The following is a 22348-nucleotide window of genomic DNA, read 5'->3' on the forward strand; positions in this document are numbered from 1 at the left end:
TCATACCCCGGATCATCCCCGGTTTTTGCCGGCAGAGCTACGGTGCTTTCCCGGTACAACCCCGGTCGTTCCCGGCAGAGCTAAGGATGAAGCCGGCAAAGCGATACCTTCCCGGATCATCCCGGACCACCCCGGTGATATTAAGTATTTTATTCCATCCGGGGTCGAATGCCGAATGTTCCCGGATCATCACGGATTATCCAGGACGTTGCCGGCAGAGTTACGGATGTACCCGGGTTGTTCCCGGTCGTACCCCGATCGTTCCCTGATCACCCCGGACGTCTACCGGGGCTCTGCCGGGATGTTAGTGAGACTGTAGCTTAAGCTCGGCAAAAGTTAATGTAATAAATAGAATATATGTATACATGTATTAAAGGTTCATAAAATCTCGCTTTATCATGTCCAGAAAATGCATAACAAATAGTCTCTTTTTGGGAAATTTATAATCGTCGACATTTCGAGGGAAATTGTTTTTAAAGTCTCGGCGATGTTTAATGAACAAATTGCCGGCGACTGTCCAATTAAGAATGTCAGCCAGCATGGCAACACTATTCCATTGGGTGGCATACGCAACCAAGGATTTCTGGTTGCGTGTTTTCAGATCCCGTCAGGGGTTAGGTGTAACTATACACTCATTGCTTATTAATCCCCTTCCGGTTTAACCGGACTTAAGGTTTACCCTCCGTCTGTCTGTCCGTCTGTCTGTCATCCGTCAGTCCGTCCGTCCACAAAACTGGATCCCGCAATAACGCAAAAAGTGCTGAAAATATTTTTTATGAAACTTGAAATATGGATCGATGGCAGTATGGAGATTATGCGCGTCTTTTTTTCTTCTTATGTTGAAAATTCTGGTTGCTATGGCAACAAATAGTCTGAAAATATGGCAAATTTAATACTTAAACTGGATCCAGTGATAACTCAAAAAGAACTGTAAATATTTTTTTGAAATTTGGAATTTTCAAGATTTCTGATTAAATTTTTTCAGCTGTTTAACTTAAGTTCTTTATTTCTTAAGGTGTTTACTTCAAACTTTAAATATAAGTTTCTGGTCATCAACAGCATCATTTGTGACAAGGTTTACAACTCTAGCACAAACATTATCAGCATTACCTCCCTTGAACTTAGAATTTTTATGAAAAAAAGTTGTCTTTTTTAAATAACTTCTTTATTTCCTAATGTATCTACTTCAAACTTCATATATATGTTTCTCATTATCACTCAACATTTTTGAGAAGGTTAAATACTCTAGCAAGACTATTTCCAGAATTATGTCCCCCTTGAACTTAGATTTTTTTTCCCAGAAATTTGTTTTTTTTTATTCCAACTTCTTCATTCCTTATAGGATTTACTTTAAAATCTCACAACGTAACAATATGACATGGTTGTATAAACATAATTTCCTTACAAGGCAGGGACACTAAACACATTACTGTGATATAGACAAACTAAGAACTCAAAAGATTTAAGTTCATTCATGTCATTCATTCACTTGTAAATGGCCAATGGCCCATCAGAATGTTGCTGTGGTTCTAACCGGTAGGGGACTTATGGATTGCTTGCAATACTATGATTGTTACTGGTTGGTTCCAGGAAAGAATTTGAGAGTGTGGCCATCAGCTTTTAGATTTCTACACAAAAGAACTTAAAAGATTCTGTATAAAAATTCACTGCTTCCTTTTTAATGGGCAATAAATACACGTGGTATACTTAAATTGTTATAATGTTTAACACGTGCACCTTATTGAGGACCTAAGATGTGTTTTTTTTTATTTTATACAAAAACAATGTACAAAGTAATTGGTTAAACAACAGGCAGGAGTGGGAAAACAGTTTGTTTTACTTTGTAAATGCGTACTTTCAGGTGTTAAACAAAACAACTTTTATTTTAAATGTTTAAATTACTTTATTTTTTAAATGGCGTGATGGTGAAGGTTCATTGTCAGTTTTAAATAATATCTAATTGCTTTTTTCAATTTTATAAGCTCTTAACAAATGGGTTTTCCTTTTTAAAACTGCAGTAATGACGCGTTTTGTAACAGCTAGCGTTGAGGGGAATAATAGATTTTAAAAGTACTTGTTGCCGATAAGAAATTCCAACTTCCTCTGCTTTGTTTTATTCTTAATGTAAATTTTAAGATATATACGCATGGTAAAACTTGAAGACACTTTAGATGAAAACAATAAACATAAAACGCATTAGAGCTAAGGAAAGTTTATAGAAAATGGGTTAACCTAGTAATTGTTTAAGAGTGTCAGTGGTCTTGGTTTCATTAATGTCAGGTATTTAATTGCTGTTAAACCTTTTTTAATCTCAGACCGTCTCATTTTTTATTATTATTATATCATAAAACGCATTAGAGTTAGTGCAAGAAATAAGAATTAGGTTAACACAGTTTTGGTTAAGAGTGCGTCAGTGGTCTTAGTTTCATTAATGTCAGATAAATAATTTTTATTTGTATCATAGTTTGGGGACCTTTCTGTTGAAAATGTGTCAGAGTTAAATCGTATACATATACATGCACAGTGCGGTAACTGGAGTGCAGGTATCAGTTACCCGCACTCCAGATAATGCCAGTTGATTGGTTCATTTTTGCTGGGTTTTACATATTGTGACGGCAGAGAAAGGGAAAGGGGCAGAAATGTCATATTCAAATGCTCGTTCATTGGTTCATTTTTTCTGGGGTTTCGTATTATGACAACAGGGAACGTGCTGTCATGTTTGACTATGATACAAAAGAGAAAGAACACCAAAACACTCGGCAATCTGATTTATACTCGGGGGCTACGCCCCCTCGTACAAATCAGATAGCCTCGTGTTTCGGTGCTCTTTCTATTACAAACATTTCTTTTTAATTTTCAGATAGTTTAATTTAATTTATTTATTTATTTATTTATTTATTTATTTATTTATTTATTTATTTATTTATTTGCATTATATATTTTATCATCTGTACCAAACTGGTGAATGCATTGTGTGACGAATTCTTAGAAATATTTTCTGTGTGTTGTGTTTGCAGTTGTCTATACAGTTTGAGACTGTACGATTGTAACGTCCGTCACTTTTCATTGGATCATCGTGACGTTTATATAACCTATATTCACGGCTGCTGAAAGTATTATTTATGAAGTAATGTTATTTTACCCTCTAAAATGGAAGTTTAATATGAATTATAAATTCATCTAAATATTATTGACAGGTTCTATGGCCGTATATAAATGGTTATTTGCAATATAACTGTTAAAAAATCTCTACAACTAATATAATATTGGGTATTATAGAGTAAAGCAACTAATGACATCGCAAGCGTATGGTTATTTCTAACTTATGGTACCTGCGAACTCTATAGCAGTAGTATTATGAATTTATATTCCATCCATTATTATAACGTAATAATTACAATTAATTAAATTTTATAAAATTAGCGTTACGTAACTCCAGCCAGCAGCCACAAAGGGAGATAAATATGAAATGTAATTAGTCAAGATAGATATCAATCTCCACGCAGTGATCTCCCCTTAATTCTTCGTAGAGTACTTAAAAAGGGAAGTAACCGCTGCGAGGAGTTTGAACGCTATTGCTGACAAAGGGAGATAATTATAAAAATCATTGCTTTGTTGCAATCTGCGAATTTCTTGCATTGCTCTGGAGGGATAAAGTCTCATTTTTAGGATATTTAATGCAACATATTTTGTAAACTTATGCTAGTCTTGTGCGATCATATAACTTCGTATTTTAACGCCATATAACTGATCACATGAACTTTTCATATAATATTAAAACCATATACAAATTCTTCATGCAACATGATATTTTTTACACGCCATCATTATAATGCTGCATTTTGTAACATCGATTTTTATTAATAGACTTTTCAAACAACTCACTTACAGATTGACTAATTGTAATATCAGGTAAATTTGCAAGGTAGCCACAATTCTTACATTGATCTTATAATATGATCGATTATAATTTTCATAAGATATATGCTGATTCAAATAGAACAGTAAGATGCACGTTTATTCCTTATAGGAGTTTGTGTATTGTATCAACCAAAAACACTCTTTAGCTTCTTTTCTATTCTTTAGCTTCTTTTCTATTCTTTTAGTTAACCTTATCACAAGAAATTACACTATGGGAAGTTGTAACCATACTTGTTCACTAAAGTTTGTATGTACATGTATATCAAAGTCTTGCCACCAACAGTGCCGCCAGTGCTTTGATATTACATATATCCAGATCTAGTTATGTTTTGTGTTATTTTGTTTTTAAAGCGGTCTTCAGCTTTTATTTTCCCTTCGGAAAAACAATTCTGTGTTGTTTCAAACTAAGTATTTCTATAATTTTATCAACATTAAGCCTTCTTCAGAGCTAAGTATATCGCATCAATGACATTGTATCTAAAAAAAGAAGATCGGGAAACAGATCGTCTGCTTTACTAATGTGTAACATCCGGTAGATAAGCGATATCGAGGGATTTTCTTTTTGTTTATGTATTTTATCGACGGCAAATTACATTTCCACTTTAATTCTTTATATTTGACAATTAAATGAAAACGATTTATCTAAAAATAACACATTTTAAGTGTCGAAAGCTGAAGGCCGCTTTAATATCAATTTCTGAAATGTTTTATCGTGTTTTTTTTTTCTCTCTTATTTTCAATATGATACCTATTATAGTTAAGCACATATTTCAGTTGTTTTGAAATTTATTTAATTTTATTATTCACCGTGTATTTTGTTATCAATTTCAGGGTTAAAGAAATTTTTAGACGATTGTGACATAAGTTCTATACCAGCACAGCAGAGTCGTCAAACAGAAAACCATTCCGGACAACAACTGACGGAATATAAACTTTACTCATGCCCGTATTGTGGCCGGTCTTTTAGTCAGAAGACAAACATGCGGCGCCACGTTAAGATTCATACTGGAGAGAAAGACTGTAAGTGCAAGGTGTGTGGTAAGGAGTTCCGGTTAAAACAACATTTAAAGGGACACATGTTGACTCATATGAAATAATGTATTCATGTGATTGATTATTGTGTTTATTCGTAAGATTTCAAGAATTCAAGATTTTATTACAATACATGTAAATATGAGGTAGTGGCAGTAGATAACGCACAGATAAAAAAAAGACATAAACATTTATAAGAACAGATATTTCATTTTCTTATGATGGAAACTATTTCGAATGATGGTCCATTGTGTAATAAAATTGAGTAGATGAGTCGATTTGAGAAAATAACGAAAGTTGTTTTTCTTTCTTTTTTCCTTTTTATTATTATTATTATTATTTTGGACATTACAGAAGGTGTTTTCTGTTTCTATGTTTTTTATTCAAGCATATACAAACGTCATATACAATCTCCAATATTTCATATTCTCGTTGAGAGATTCTATTAAGTATTGGAATTTAGTCACAGCGCTTCACTTACGTAGCTGTGTGCGGGAAGCATGGATCGGAATTCAACGAGCTTTTTTAATAACAGTGATTTTAATGAAGAACAGAATTTACGTCAGTTGGGGATTCCTGATTGGGCACGAATTTTACAATTCGTTTTTATGATTTTATTATTTAATTTTGGATTGCTAGGTAACGGGATAGTTGCTATTATTCAAATACGACTTAGTGATAAATCGAGCACAGACTATCTCGTGCTGACAATGGCGCTGTTGGATTTCTTCTGCAGCACGTGCGTCACGCCGTTTTACATGGCGCAAAATATCGAGTCGGTTTGGAAAGCTGTGGTTTCAAGTACTCTCTGTAAAATGAAATATTTTGTGGTGTACGGAACTAACATTTCTTCAACAATGTTGTTTTCTGCCTTAGCTTTCGACAGGTATATGAGAACGTGTCATCCGTTCAGTTCTTTATACACGTGCCTAAAGTCCAAAATATTGTGCGTGTCAATTATTCTAGTAAGTTTTGGCATAGCACTCTCGGCATTCTATGTTTTCGACCAGAACGAGGCTTTCAATGACTGCGTTAAAGTCGAGGGTTCTAGGGTAATGGAGACCATAATGAATTCCTGTTTGACTGGAGCCTTTGTTCTGCTATTCGGCATGGTTGTATTTTGTTATACGAAAGTTGCTTTAAAGATACGGAAGCGGCGAAACGACCGAAATAAGCGGAAATGTCAATCATTGGAACAGCGTAGCTCGAAAAGTAAGAATTCCGGTCTTTTAAAGTCGAATAAAGTCGTGCCTTTATCATCATCATCAAGGGATGGTTCCCGTTCGTCTGAAAACGACAGAGTAAAAAATGCTAGTTCGACGACCCCGGCTTTTGGCTCTGCTCGGGCTTGTTGCTCGGATTTTACAATCGACACCCTTAAAACCGGAAATGACAAAGTGGACTTTGCAGAGCGGGAAAATCGAGGGAAGGACCTAAACCATATGAATTATTTGGCATTGACACCGTCGGCGTTGAAGAATCTAACGTCAAAACGAAATGACCAGCCTTTCGCCATGCAAAATCGATGCATAATTACAAAACAAGAACTTTTAAAAGACAATGGTGCCTGTTGTCAATTGAAATGCAAAAATGAAACTGTCCAGTACTTAACTAAAAGTTGTCAACAACCGTCTAACTTTCATCACCAGTACCATAAAAAGCACCAAACGTTGCTGCAATCAAACAACAACGAAAATATAAAACAACAGACTCAACAACAGCACTTGCAACAGTCGGAAGACAGCACTTGTGTGTTGTCCGAACGCGAGAAAAAGGAAATACGTAAAGTTAATTACGTCACATTTATGATGTTTACAATTACCGCAACTTACGTTCTCACGTGGGTTACCACCTGGGTTATGTACGCCATATTCGACCAGACGACAGTGACTGGGCGCGTGATTCTCTACCTCACGAAAACCTCGTTTGTTGTAAATTACATCGCAAATCCTATATTCTTCACTTTTATGAGCGCACGATTTCGTGAGAGGGCCAAGAATCTCATCTTCTGTCGAAAATAAAAATTAAAAAAAGAAAACGTAAATTTGAAAAGATATATATATATAAATAGATTCGTTAGCTTGTAGTGATGTTTGTCATGCATTGCAGCAAGTCATGAAATTAAAGATATACTATGCTCATCCTTTAGTAAAATATTATATTAGTCTATACAATTCTTACTGAATATGTCTTATTTGAATAAAAGAATGAATAAACTATGTATGGGAAGCTGCGTTCCCTATTACAGGCCAAGTTAATTTCGCCCTTTCTTTAAAAAAACTGCCAGCTTATTTAATGACTCTATATATTCATACTGTGACCACCTATAGTGTGTAGTTTTTTTAAAGGCCCTGTCACACTAGACTATGCTTGCAATGCGTTTCCACGGCATTGTTAAATTTAACAATGCGCCGCGTGATTGCAAGATAAACTTTGATATTTTTGATGACATGGATACTTCGCGGCATCGTCACGGCGATGATGGCGTTGATATTACAGAGTTGGCATGGTGTTGTAATGCGTTTAAAAACCTGTCACACAAAAGCGGCTTTCTCACGGCGTCCAAAAGAAATTCAGAACGCCAAGGTGAAGGCAGTAAGATCGCAAGCATCGCCCCAGCATCGCATAGACACCGACCGACGGCGCATTTTGAGCATGCTCAAAACTAATGCCGTCACTCGGCGTTCTGATAAGAGCGCAGTGGGATCGCAGTAAGAACGCCGTAGCAAGTTAGCAACGCAGTAGCATCTCCTACAACGCAACAGGAGCGCCGTGAAAGCGCGGAAGGATCGCCGAATTAACGCCGTGGTTAGCTACGGAAATTGTACAGCGTCTCTACCTGTGCTGTGTACGGCGCTCTTACGAAGCTTTACGATTTTGGTGCATTGTAAGCACAGTGTAGGCGCCGCTTGAGCGCCGTAAACGCGCAGTGGAAGCGCAAAGAACGACGCAATTCAAGCGCAGTCCGGACACAGATAATAACCAATTAAAACGCCTCGAGAACGCATAACAAAGCCATGGAAGCTCCGTAGCAACGTCAAGATCGCCGTGAAGACGCCTTGAAGTATCCATGTCATCAAAACAATCAGATTTTTTTTGCGATCTCGCGGCGCTTTGTTAAATTTAGCAACGCTGTGCAAACCCAGTAAAAGCGCAGTCTAGTGTGATAAGGCCTTTACGACGTTTTAATTGACGATTGTCTGCGTTCGGACTGCGCCTCTACTGCTTTCTTTGCGCTTCCACTGCGCTTTCACAGTACTCACACTCCTCTGAAATCTTAAAGCTACGTAAAAGCGACGTCCACACGCAGTAAAAGCGCGGTACAGACGCCGCATAATCTCCGTTCAAGAGCCGTTGCTAACCACGGTGTTCATTCGGCGATCCTTCTGTGCTTCACGGCGCTCCCGTTGCGTTGTAGAAGGTGCTACTGAGTTGCTACGGCGCAACTGCGGTCTTTTAGAACGGCGAGTGACGGCGTTTGTTTTGAGCATGCTCAAAATGCGGGCCGTCGGTCTGCCACTACGATGCGTCGGCGATGCTGCGGCGTTGTCGCGGCGATGCTTGCGATATTACTGCGCTCACCTCGGCGTTCTGAATTATCTTTAGACGCCTTGAGAACGCCTCCCTAGAGTGACAGGGGTTTAACATAACATAACTACTCTGTGTGAAGTCAAATCATGTTTATTTCATATTTACAAAGAGACTGTAGCAATTATTTATATTTTCTAATATGAGAAGTGAGCATAGTATATCTTCCCTTCAGTTATAAAGCTGATCTAAGGAAATTATAATTTCTAATTCCTCGGGCTTCACTTCTTCATCATCATCATCTGATTTTACCATGACGACTTTTGTTATTAAACGTTTATGATAAGACAGAGTTTATAAATCAGTGCAAAGTTAGCTGAAAGAGAGATGCGATTGAAATCTTTAAGTGTATTGGTATGCACATTTTTCAAAAGTATTTCAAATATTGAAAAATGAAAAAAAAAAACACAAAGGAAGCGAAATAATTCCGGAAAACGAAATATTAATAAAGTGATTTAGTGTGAACATATATATGATAAATTAAAATATTTTGTTCTAGAAATCTTAGATATATGCTATATATTGATGTATTATATCGGATCATGTATCTTATACTTACCGACAGCATCCATTTATAATTATTCCGTGATTCGTTTTCACGTATTAATTTATTAACATGATATTTATGGTATTACACAATTCACTTTAAGGAAAATCATGGTAGTCCTAGGAGAAATAGAATTCTTGCTCAAAGACGGGTTTTATTTTTTTTATTGTTATTGTCAAAGACGGCAAAATACATATATTTCTTATCTGGTTTATTCCTAGCGTATAATTCTCCAGATGACGCCTAATATATCTCCATACTTCTCCCTAAAGTCTCGAATATAACCGAATTATGTAGAGACTGTCCACAGTGACTCCCTGTCTATAATGACCTTTTTCTTTTCTCCCATCGAAGGTCACTGTAAACAGTTTTTACTGTATGCAAAAATAGCCCTTACTGCGCAGTAAAGTTATGGTAATAATTACTACAAAATCAGTCATTATCTGTACAGAACGCTTGAATCTTTTTCCTTTTTAGTTCACCACGAAATGACAAGGTGAGCATTTGTGACACCATGTTGTCCGTCGTTCAAATTATGATCCCAGGGTCAAAAGGGGCCCTGTCAGGGGGCTCCTCAGTTTTATATAAAGTTATGTAGAGAAATCTTAAAAAATCTCTTGTCAAAATCCACAAGGCGTAGAGCCTTGATATTTGGTATGTTATACAAAGATTGTTCAAATTATGCTCCTAAGATCAAAAGGGGCCCTGCCAAGGGACTCATCAGTTTTATATAAAGTTATATAGGGAAAATCTTCTTGTCAGAATCCACAAGGCGTAAAGCCTTGATAATTGGTATGTAACATGATCTAGAGGTTTTCTACAAAGATTGTACAAATTATGCCCTTAGGATGAAAGGGCCTCCAGGGGGCTTATCGATAAAAAAATTTAAAACCGTTTTGTTAAAAACTACAAGGCCTACAGCTTTGATATTTGGTATGTAACATAATCTAGTGGTCTTCTACAAAAATGTTCAAATAATAACCCCTAAAGCAAAAAGGGGCCCTGCTTGGGGTGCTCTTCACTTTTATATAAAGTTATATAGGGAAAACTTAAAAAATCTCTTCGCAAAAACCAGAAGGCCTAGAGCTTTGATATTTGGTATGTTCCATCATGTAGTGGTCTTCTACAAAGATTGTTCAAATTATGCCCTAAAGACTAAATACAGGCATACACTCATGCCTCAGATGAGCAATCCAGGGCCCAAGGACCCTCTTGTCTTATTTCTCAAATGTGAATTTCTTGAAATATTTTGGGACATCTGGAGGCAATGCAGCTTTAAAGCATGGATATTTTTTGTCAATTATTATCTAGAAAAGGATGAAAGCTTGTTATTTTGAAAGCGTGTTATTTTTTCTTCTATTTAAAAATGTCAGAACTGACAATTTTCAAGACCAGAGTATTCATTACGGAATGATAAAGAAAATGGTTTTCTATAAATAACTGGTAACATGTTGACATACTTAAATAGGCAGCATATTCAGTATGCAAGTACTTCTAAAACTGCTGATTTACGGTAGTCTTACGACACTGCTTCCCCGTCTAACATCGGCCAATATCGCAATAAATCGGTCGTTTTCGGAACGTTGTTTTTCACAATCTTCGGTATTAAATACTTTTTAAGCGTCTATAACCGGAATTTATATTTGTTACGGATCTGATTTATGTTTGGACAACAGAACACATGACTAAACTGACATGCTGATTTATTCAGATAAGGCATTGACCTTTAATTGACCTTGACATTTAAGATCAAATAATGAATAAAAGATCCTGTTACACAATTTTTTATGGTTTCATATCATAATATGAAGCTCAAATTAAGATTAATCAATTTTGAAAGTTTCAAAAAGCATTATTTATAAAGATAGTACTGAATTTGACATTTCATGTAAATAAAGGGAGGTAATAAAAAAATTATTTAAAATCTAAGTCAAATTTTTCAATGAGAAATAAATGCATATATTTTAACCATTAAATAATATATGTACCAATATTTGCAGCACATATTTTACATATATTTCAATGTTTGAAAATATTGTTTTATAAGCATAATTACATTGTATATGCATATATATAATTTCACTGAACTGTGGTATAAAATCTCAATTACAACATACAGGATCTTTAGATTGTCATTAATTTGTTATTTATTTACAGATGTAGATTTGATATATAATTGAGCCGTGTCATGATAAAACCAACATAATGCGTTTGCGACCAGCATGAATTCAGACCAGCCTGCGCATCCGCGCAGTCTGATCAGGATCCATGCTGTTCGCTAACAAACCCTATAAGAAGTAGTGAAACTGATAGCGAACAGCATGGATCCTGATCGGACTGTGCGGATGCGCAGGCTGGTCTGGATCCATGCTGGTCCCAAACCCATTATGTTGGTTTTGTCATGGCACGGCTCATATTTGGACAAAAGAACACATATGACAAAAACAACATCATGAATTATTCAGATATGACCTTCACCTTAAATTGACCTTTACCGTCAAGATCAGATTGAAATATACTTCAGTTGTCATAACTTAACTATTTATTTAATTTATTAATTTTGGCTCATTCTTGACATAACTGACAATGATTTATTCATATGTGACCTTAACCTTTGAATGACCTTGACCGTCAAAGTCGAATATGAAATTTGAATAAAATTTGTTCAAGACTGTTTTTGTTTTCTAGGAGTATTATTTACTGCAATAGTTATTTCTTCAATGTGTTTGACCTTAGGTATAAGAAAAAGTGGAGCCTAGTTCCCGCCAAGTGGTGGCTCTTGTTTCTTGTGCATAGTGTAGGAACTCTTCAGAATCAGCCAATTGATGGCTTTAATGACAATTTTGAAACTTCGGACGCGTGAATATTTGTAACCTAACAATCTTTTGGTTACATTTCAACTCCCCTACTTATACGACATTTCAACCCGTAACTTATAAATTTCATTTCGTCATAAAGTCATGTTTGGCTGTAGGTATGGTTATTGTAAGTTTGTTTTTCAATTATAAACTGATTCTATTTTTTTTGTTTGTTTGTTGTTTTGGGTTTTACGTCATTTCGACACAGTATAGGTCATATCGCGACCTTCCAGCTTTACGTATAGGATATCGACCGAGTACGAGGTCTTTCTGTTTTGGAAAGACCTGGTCACGAATTTCATGTGACACCGAGAGCGCGTAGCGCTCGAGGTGTTTCATGAAATTCGAGTACGAGGTCTTTCCTAAACAGAAAGATCGATGTACGAGGCCGATATCCAACTTACACACCGTTAAAACTATTTTGGCTTGAGCAATGGCTGATCCAAAGCATTTGATGAAATGCACAAATATTATGTTTAACACAACGCATATACAGGTAAGCTTATATCAACCTTCTGCTTAAATACAATATATATTTTGCATTTAAATTTGCTTTCCCCTTTAAAATAAAAACTCAAAAAAGCTAAATGTGTAATTTGTCAATGATAAAGTGAATAGGTCTGTAATGGAAGGTAAGTTAAAGAAAGAATAATTATGTTGATAGTATTTCGTATCAGACAATGCAGATTCTTGGATATTTGCCCCCGGATGTTTGCCCCCTTTTTTGCCGTTGTGACTTATCACTTGTCATCTCGTGTATATTTTTTGTATGCCAGTGTAAACATTTTAGTTTTATTTATTTAAATGCTATTGTGACTTTCACAAATTTGCGCGAGTGTTTTGTTTATTTAAGCGCGATGAAATTTCGACAACAGGCGATGAATTATGGTAGCAAACAATTCAACAATAACATATTTTTTAAAACAGGGGGGGGGGGGGCAAATGTCCGCCCCTTCCAAAAATATGAGGTGGCAAATGACGCCACTGCAAAAGGGGGCAAACTTCCGAGGGGGCAACTGTCCAGATACCCAGCAGACCACGAAAGACTTACATATGTATATTATTGACAAGTGTGAGATATTTTATATAGCAGATTATAAAGTTTTCTAGAATGAAATATGATCGTTCATCATAAAATATTTTAAACTAAATCACTTATGACTTTATTTACATTTTAAAATCGTAATGAATATGTTGTGATTTCTGCTATATAGTTTCATCGATATGAGCACTACTGATATGAACCTGAAGCATCCATTTTGTTATATTATAATCTTAATGACAGAATTACTTTTACTTTAAAAATGACGCGATTAAATAAATGTTAAATGAGTCCTAATTTTGATATGCTATCCATAATTTTTATTCAAAGATTTTAAGCAGCACATCTTCAGATTCATGTTAATTATTATGAAATTTTTTGGAAATGTATTTAAAGGTAAAATATTTTGAGATGAACAAAAAAAGTAATTTACATATTGCTATCAGCAATTACGATCCAAGAAAATTGCCAAAAAGTCGTCAACATATGCTAAAATAGCCCTTACTGCGTTAGTAACGCAGTAGAAATATCGTAATAAAATACTGCAAAATCAGTCTTAAACCGCACATAACATGAAAAATATACCTTGGATCTTGAATGTATTTACTTTTTTAAAGTTTTGGTACATTTTTCTCAATATTGATTTTCTTAAAATATTTTGGCTCATCTGGAGGCGGGCAGCTTTAATATAGGGATGCTGGAATAATTGCTTAGTTAAAACGGTTTTAATTTTTGATTCATTTCATGTTTTCTTTGTCTATTTTTTCACGTGTATTTCATGACCGGGTCTGTCTAACTAGAAAGACCTGTGCACGTGCAAAAGATAGACCTCATAACGGACTTTCTTTTGTTTAAACAGGTCTATCCGAAAAATATAGACCTGTCACAAACAATAGAGGAGGTGTGTAATGGTGGAGGAAGACCTCAGGTGCCCTTCCGTGCATTATTTCAGGCACGAACGGGCACCTGAGTAGAACCACTGACGTTCCGTAAGCTAGCTGGAAAGCTTCCTCACATGAAAGAATTCAAAGTCCCTGTCGGGGTTTGAACCCACAGCGGTGAGGGGCAAGTGGTTTGAAGTCAACGACCTTAACCACTTGGCCTCGGACGCCCCTTTCTAAATGCAATGAAAATGTAATGACAATAACAGTTTACAATAAATTTATTAAACTTTCGATGGATTCATACAATTCCAATTCATACAATTCCTATATTTCATACAATTTACAGGTTTGATTCCTCGCATCTATAGATAGAATTCGTTGACTGAAACAAGAAAAAGGCAAATTCAAAACAAAATATGCAGTCAAAATAAAAAGTTTCATAACTCTTAACTTGAAATGCAAGTACATGTTAATCAGTCTATTTGCTTAGAAGTCTAATTTCAGATTACAACTGTTTCCGCACAAAATGTGTTTCAAAAAGTAGTTCCAAAAAAGTAGCTCCGCCTTTACTTTTTGTCAAGAGCCGATTTCTTTTTCATCTTAACAACAAAACAAAAACAACGTATACAAAACATGATTATTTGATTATGTACAACAACATGAAATACTAAAATGAGTGTACATGTAGCAAGTGTATGACAATAACTAACATTAACAAAAATCAGAAGGACAATAGCTCACTACGAAAATAGCCCACAAGCGTAATATCCCACTAGGACAAAAACTAAATCTGACAAAAGCTCACTAAGACAAAAGCCAACTGGTACAATAACCCACTAGTATCATAGCCCTTAAGGACAATATGCCATTTATAGGCGTAATTATGCATTTCTTTAAAGTGTTGTGATCTATTAACAAAAATGCATACAACCCACTAGGAGAATAACCCCCTCGGACATTATCCACTAGGACTAAAGCCTACTGAGACAAAACTGTTCCCTAGTGGGCTTAAGTTTGTTCTTCACAGCCAAACTCCTCATGGTGATTTCAATGGCCATTGCTCAATGACCGAATCAAAGGGGGACCACTGCGTCGGAATTTTCCTCACAGCTAAAAAAAGTATTTCCTCCCTTTATTTCTTTAAAATCAGTGTTCCCTCCCTTTGACAAAGCTGAAAGAATGTTGAAATGGTAAAGAATAAAGCAAAAATCAGTAACGAATGGCACATACAATATGCATACACATACACATATCAATACATTGATAAAGTTACAAAACAATGAAAGATCTTTCTTCTCTTTTTTTGTTATGAAAACATTATAATTATAAATAATGTTGACTAGAATGGTTGAAAAAGTTCACAATTTCGGGAAATCAATTTAAGTTTTTAATAACATGTATATATGTAAAAGGAACTACATGTAAAGGTTGTCACAAGCCGATAACCCCCGACACTCGCCTGTCAACAAACGTGCTTTTTAGTTAATAATTTTGCACTAGGGGTTATGCAGTAGTTTATAGATTGTGAAGTGTTTTTGAATTATTTGTGATAAATTAAAGTTTGGATATGGAGTTTGGATGACTTTTTTAAGGACAATACGTTCTTCCTCCCTGAGCTTTCTGCACTTCTACTCAGTGAGATCTATTTACCTACATAGTATAATGTTGGTTCCTTTTATAGATCTCAAGTTATGTCCTGGACAAAGTTCACAGTATAAAAATGAAAAAAGGACAATAACTCCAAAATTAGGGTAAGAAGGGTTACAGTTCTTATGCAATTCACTTATATTTAGTGAGATATATCTACCTTCAAAGTGTCATGTTGATAGTTCTCAAGTTATGTCACGGGCAAAGTTCAAAGTGTAAAAATGAACAAAAGGGCAATAACTCCAAAATTAGAGAGAAGGGGTGGGGTGACGGTTCTTCTACAAAGTTCAGTGTAAAAAATAACAAAGGGCAATAACTCAAAACTTAGGGAAGGGAGGATTAATGTTCTTATGCACTGCACTTGTACACAGTGAGATCTTTCAGCCTACAAAGCTTTAAGTTGATACCTTTTATAATTCTGGACAAAGTTCAAAGTGTTAAAGCTCCATGCCTCCAGATGAGCAAAATATTTCAAGAAAATTTAAACCTGAGAATAATGTACTAATATTTTAGGAAAGTAAAAAAAATATAAAGATTTAAGTAACAATTTACATGTAATGTGCGATTAATGATTGTTTTCCAGTATTCATAACCATATTTCTTCTTCTTCTGCTTTACTAACGCAGTAAAGCAGTAAAGACTGTTTTTGAGTATTTTGACCTCATTTTGGTAATTTACGGTGGTTGTGAGTGCTGTTTGTAATGTATTAATTGCTTTCTTTTGGTTACTTTACAATATTTTACTTTTAAATACATTTTCAAACTTTTTATGAAAATTAGCATGAGTCTGGAGGCGTGCTGCTATAAAATGAACAAAGGGCAATAACGCCAAAAGCAGGATTACGGTTCTTATGCATTGTACTTCTACTCAGTGAGATACATCTACCTATAAAGTTTCAAGTTGATACCTTTTATATTTCTCAAGTTATTTGCTTGACAAAGTTCAAAGTGTTAAAACCAATGACGAAGTCATGATGATATCTCTTATAGTTTAAGAGTTATGCCCCGGACAATGTTCAAAGTGTAAGAATTACAACATACAACAAATATTTGAAGCAAACTGGTTCTTACCCACATTTTATTTGTCACTTTCCTTCGCCATTATTCATATCGCACCATTTCACCGCGCTTAAAAAAGTATCGCACCAATATACGTTCAACCCCCTGTATTATGTTAAAGATTGTCCTATGCATACAGAATATCAGAGCAGTAAAATTCGTTATTGCACAATGTACTTATTTATAGACCTTTTTACGACGCGGTCCGTTGCTATGAAAAATCGACTGGGTATAGCACTTGAGGAAAAAACAAAAGTCGTCTTCGAAACGGTAGTCAAGTCGTCATTTTTACGAATGAGCTCTAAAGGTAACCGCATTTCTAAAAATATTAATAATGCTGGAAAATAGCGTCTTGTGCGCTTAAATTTTTTTTAATTAGTTAACTATAAAACAGGTTTGTTTGTTACTTTTCCACGAAAACTGCGTTGTTTTTACTTTCCTGCGTTAATGGATATAATTATACAGGATGAAATCGTGATACGCAGAAATGAAATTATATTATTAAGTTGAAAACAACATCTTAAATGTAATCATATTATTAAACGACAAACAGAATGTCGGTGAAAGGCACATTATGCTTCAGAAATGAATATTTGTTTCCATCTGCAGAAAGGACAAATATATGTTTCATAAGTGTTCAATAATGGGTTTAGAACGTAATTGATGCTTATCGCTTGAAAAATATGTTTGAACTGAATGTGAACTAATTTGTAAAAAATGTAGAACAATGTAAACAAAGGTGTATTTTGACTTCCGTACAAAAGACAAAATCACTGCAATGTAAACTCATTGTTAAAACGCAAGAGCAGCGAAAGATGTCCAATCATATTAATGAGTACTTTTTTGGACACTATTACAGTGCATATGAAGAATAAGAAAAATATAAATGTAAGCATTTCGGGGGCTTAATGGGCCATTAATATTGTACATATGAATTATGAGTATATGAGTACAAACACCAACATGTGAAAGCGACATTCACGACAACACCTAACCTAATATTCCCGCCGGAAAGGCACTCAGTGTGCCACTGTCAAGAAATGGAGCATAATAATAGGAGAGGTCACATTCTGTGGAAATACTGAATAAGTGTACACATTCTTTACTTTTAGCACGGCATTGATGATCCTTATAAGATCCATTATTAACTTAACATTTTGTTTTATTTCCTGCGTTTCACTCGTCTTTAAACGTTTTTTATGGCAACAGAGGCATTTGAAATTGTTAAAATATTCACTCCCGTTTAATATGTATATTTAAAAAAAATTTAATCATCCACACAAAACAATTAAATGTTGATAATACATGTACTATTACTATGCATACATCTGTTCATCTTATATTGTAAACGAGACTTTTAACTCTCGTCCGGAATTGCGTGCTCATTAAAGTGAAAAATAATGGTGTTGCGATGTAATTCACAACAAACAAGGTTTTGGTGAGGTAGAGAACAACGCGCCCTGTCACTGTCGTCTGGTCGAATATGGCGTACATAACCCAGCTACATACCCACGTGAGAACGTAAGTTGCGGTAATTGTAAACATCATAAATGTGACGTAATTAACTTTACGTATTTCCTTCTTCTCGCGTTCGGTCATCAAACTGGTACTGTGTTCCATTTTTCTCAAGCATTGTTGTTGATGTGTTCTTTGTTTTAGATTTAGATTGTTTGGTTGCAGTAATTGTTTGTCGTTTTGGTGGTGACAATCACTTTTTGGTGACTTTTGGACTTCATCAATTTCACCGCAATGAATACAGCGAAACTTTTTCTCACAATACTGTTTCTTTGTATTTCTATCAGGATTTTCAAGGCTAGGAGGCTCCCTTTTCTCATTTGAGATTAAATTCGTTGAATCTGTTTGCGCCACTGTTGAATCATCCGAAACGTTTCTGGTCTTACGATCCACGCGGGATTCAAACGCTGAACCATCATTTCCAGTTTGTTGTTTGTCCACTGTAGAATCCGGGCAGCAACTACCTGAAGCGTCAAGAGCCGTGCTCTTAGTGCTAGGAGTCTTCAAATGAGTATCTGTCTTTCTACCGGACGACTGAGTAAGTTCGTTTAAAATCAAAGGCTCTACTTTCTTCGGTTTAAAGAAACGAACAATCCGACTTCTTGGTCCAAATGCTCGAATTCTCCTTTGCCTGCCTTCGCGGGCCTGTCTCCTTATCTTTAAAGTTATCTTTGTATAACAAAATACTGCCATTCCAAACAGCAGAACAAATGCTGCCGTCAAGAACGAAGTCATAACGATATCAAATACCTGTGTTCCGTTGACCTTTCCGCAGGAATTGTTGGCTTCGTTCTGGTCGAAAACATAAATTGAAAATAGAGCGATAGCAAAGCTTATCAAGACGATTACAATGCTCATTATTTTTGACTTTTTGGGCATGTACTTTGAACTTAACGAATGACATGTTCTCATGTACCTGTCGAATGCCAGGGCAGCAAACAATGTTGTTGAAGAAATGTTAGTTCCATACACTAAGAAAGATTTCATTTTACAGAAATCTCCCGAAAACACGACGTTCCAAACAGGCCGGATATTTTGCGCCATGTAAAACGGTGTAATGAAGCCGCTGCTGAAGAGATCCAATAACGCCATTGCTAGCACAAGATAGTCTGTGCTCGATTTTTCCTTTTGTCGTTTTTGAATGACAGCAACTACCCCGTTACCAACCAATCCGACGACAAATATCAAAAGCATGGTTGTTAGTTGCAAGCTTCGAGTCCATTCTGGAATATCAAACTGATTTGAACGTTGCCCCAGATTAAAGTCGCTATTATTCGGATAGGCTACCTTACGATCCATTGTGTTTTGTCTGTATGGCTGCAAGGAAAAATGTGAGCGAAGTGAAAGAAATAGCCGCTTATATATCATAGACAAGACATTGTCATAGACATGGTACAGTAAATTCCAATACTCACTATAACATACTTATGGAATTATAGATATTGGATGATTCTTATCTGTTATTAAGATGGGTTTTTTTTGGCGGGGGGGGGGGGTTATCATGATCATTTAAAGGAACTTTACTTAAGTTCATTATATGAGGGGTCTAGAAATATTTTTTCCAGATTTTTTTTTTCATTACTTGATGTATGGTACATCAATAATCTGTGTGCAATATTTCATATCATGGGCACTTGATACCGATTTTCAATTTAAATAGAGTATATTTCTATATCTTCGTTCATTTTTTCCATTTTAAGTGCCACTGTTAAGCTATGTGAGATTTGTTATGTTTTAGGTTTTTGGACGTAAGTTAAGCTCATTTTATATTTGGTTTTAAGAAAGAGGACAAAATAATAGAATGGGCACTATGTTGCCAAATGATGCATATTTATAAACATTGGGCCAAAGTTGATAACAAAATACCTTGCATGATTTTTGCATGGATGGATCTCTATAAGAGTTGTTGGAAATTATTTAAATTCATTGTTTATCTGGTGGTGTCAGAAGGTAAAAATAGATTTTAAATGTTTCCTATCAAACCACATACATATATTATGCATATTTTGGGCGCACCTGAACCCATGACGGAAAGAATATATCTCAATGAAGACTGCATAAAAATCCAAACAAAACTGGGTAAATATAGAGGAAAGCCAGGAGGGTAGAATCACATTTTGATTTGATTTTCGTTAAAAAAAGCTTTGAATTTTATATTAATGTTCAAAATGTTGAAAACTTACCCTGTGATTGTTCTGTTTTCACCTTCATATATCGATTTATACTGCACATATTGAGCAGCAAAAATTCACATATATTTTGCACCGATGCTGAATTTGGAGATTCATATGGGGCTCCACCCCGTGTAAATAAAACCTGTATAAATTGGTTACTTTGTATTGCTGTATAACCAAAAATGTGTGCCTACTGATCTTTATCCGTTCTGACCGATTTTTAAAAGTACTATATTCAAAATAGCCGATTTAATGTGAATATCGTACCTTACAGTTGTTAATTAATTCATCTACCCACATGCGTGAAAACGTCTGTAGAGAAAGCATGTCACGTGTTGTATTTTTCTTGGAATTTTGCGTCAATACCCAAAACCAGTGTCATATTAAAGACATGATATCACGCTCTTCATGGGATATTTGTGGATATTTGTTGGGATTGTGTTTTTATTACATTCTATGTACTAAATGAGTAAAATATTGCGGTATGCAAACTATTAAAATTGAATTTACATGTATCATAATAAACAATTATATAATTTCTTTCAATAAATATGCACAATAATAATAACGATCCTTTTTGATGACGAATCTCATTTGGATTTATTTCAATTGAATATTTGGTCAAAATAACTAAGTCAGTAGAAAAGATCTTCGCAAACGGTATAAAACCATTGAAGTATGGACTCGATTCTTCATTAACAGTATAGTCTGATTTTATTGACCTGTCAATTATGAATACATTATAACACTCATTTAAATATTCGATTCCACTTTGGTTCTGTCCGTATAGTGGACAGGAATTAATATGTAGTATTAACTAACGTGTGGAAAAATCATAATAGCTTAATGGATAGGTTTTCATAACATTCGCAATAGCACAGTCGTTTAAGTGATTACCTAATATACGAGAGGTCTGTGGTTCGATCCCTTCTTTTGCCATTGTTTTTAGACATAGTCTTTCTTTATTTTTATGGCAAAGCACTTGCAAAATTATTCACAAGGATATAAGACAACTTCTAGCACGGATTTGTGTTTTGATTTACGGCACTGAAATGACATTTATTGATTTTATTCAGAATGTTAAATTTGAATTTTAAATATTAACTTTAAAAAAGTGTTATTTAAAAACGGATAATATTTACAAAAATAAGTGCAAAACATATAAAAAAAAGAATAACCATAGCTTCCAAAATGTTGAAAATAGTTCTAAATAAGAGAAAAATAACTTGACATACGCGGTCTCGATCTTACAACACGTAAGGCATTAAGAAATTGTAAATCCATAGTTTACCCTATTGCGCTATGACTGACAGCGTAACTTTTTCATAGAAACAAATTAAATTAAATAATTTCTTACTGCGTACATCTCACGGAATTTGCCGAACGTTTATCAGTATGGAAAAAATCAAACAATAATGTGAGTGTCCATATATTAGGATGAATGACAAAAAGTATTTTACCGTTAAAAAAACAAATTCTACTAATCCATTTAAAGTGTCAAAATATTCAATGAAAGTAGTCAAATGAGATTCGCAGAATGGTCGAGCTTATGCTGTCATCAATTTGTCCGCGTCGGGTCCTGTTTTAAAGTTTTTACGTGTAAGCTAGTATCTCCATAACTACTAAAGGAAATGGATTGAAATTTCACACACTTGTTCTCTTTGATAACTTTAAATGATAGACACAAAGCATATACCTATGATTTGCTTTATTGCATATGCATCCCCTTTTTAATACGCCCGTTTAAAAAAGGGCCGTATTAGAGTTTCACCCATTGGGCGGTATCCAAGAGCATATCTCCTACACGCATCAAGGAATTTTAATGAAACCACTAAAAAATATTCATCACTATGAGAAGCTGTGTCGCGCGCATAAACTAGGTCTCTTGGTCAAAGGTAAACGTCACACTTGGAGGTCATTACAAAACGCTTGTCCGGAGCAAAACTTCTACATGCATACAGGGATTTCAATATAACATGGCACAAATGTTTACCATTGTAAGGCGTTAGGAGTGTCGCTTGCAAAATTTAGATCCCTGTGGTCAAGGCCAATGTCATACATAGGGGTCAAAGTTCAGATAAA

General features: G+C 35.1%; 3 protein-coding genes across 3 annotated transcripts; 2 read left to right on the forward strand and 1 right to left on the reverse strand.

Annotated features, from left to right (window-relative positions):
• Window positions 1-487: 487 nt before the first annotated feature.
• Window positions 488-5018, forward strand: LOC132730060 (zinc finger protein 12-like). Its single transcript, XM_060715910.1, has 2 exons — window positions 488-620; window positions 4753-5018. The coding sequence occupies exons 1-2, from the start codon at window positions 488-490 to the stop codon at window positions 5016-5018; spliced, it is 399 nt and encodes a 132-aa protein (XP_060571893.1).
• A 440-nt stretch (window positions 5019-5458) lies between these two features.
• Window positions 5459-7331, forward strand: LOC132730063 (uncharacterized). Its single transcript, XM_060715914.1, has one exon. The coding sequence runs from the start codon at window positions 5562-5564 to the stop codon at window positions 6972-6974; it is 1413 nt and encodes a 470-aa protein (XP_060571897.1). The 5' UTR covers window positions 5459-5561; the 3' UTR covers window positions 6975-7331.
• Window positions 7332-17909: 10578 nt separating this feature from the next.
• On the reverse strand, window positions 17910-19391 carry LOC132730061 (D(2) dopamine receptor A-like). The gene has a single exon (XM_060715911.1). The coding sequence runs from the start codon at window positions 19389-19391 to the stop codon at window positions 17910-17912; it is 1482 nt and encodes a 493-aa protein (XP_060571894.1).
• Between the last annotated feature and the right edge of the window lie 2957 nt (window positions 19392-22348).

Source organism: Ruditapes philippinarum, unplaced genomic scaffold, assembly GCF_026571515.1.
Source record: "Ruditapes philippinarum isolate M1 unplaced genomic scaffold, ASM2657151v2 ctg1352_1_1_1_1, whole genome shotgun sequence".
Taxonomy (NCBI): Eukaryota; Metazoa; Mollusca; class Bivalvia; order Venerida; family Veneridae; genus Ruditapes; species Ruditapes philippinarum.

Bases quoted from the DNA above. Each gene is read 5' to 3' on its own strand.
- LOC132730060 (XM_060715910.1), top strand. From the start codon at position 488: ATGTTTAATGAACAAATTGCCGGCGACTGTCCAATTAAGAATGTCAGC. The intron at 621-4,752 runs GTAACTATACAC...TATCAATTTCAG, and splicing joins GATCCCGTCAGGGGTTAGGT to GGTTAAAGAAATTTTTAGAC.
- LOC132730063 (XM_060715914.1), top strand. From the start codon at position 5,562: ATGATTTTATTATTTAATTTTGGATTGCTAGGTAACGGGATAGTTGCT.
- LOC132730061 (XM_060715911.1), bottom strand. From the start codon at position 19,391: ATGGATCGTAAGGTAGCCTATCCGAATAATAGCGACTTTAATCTGGGG.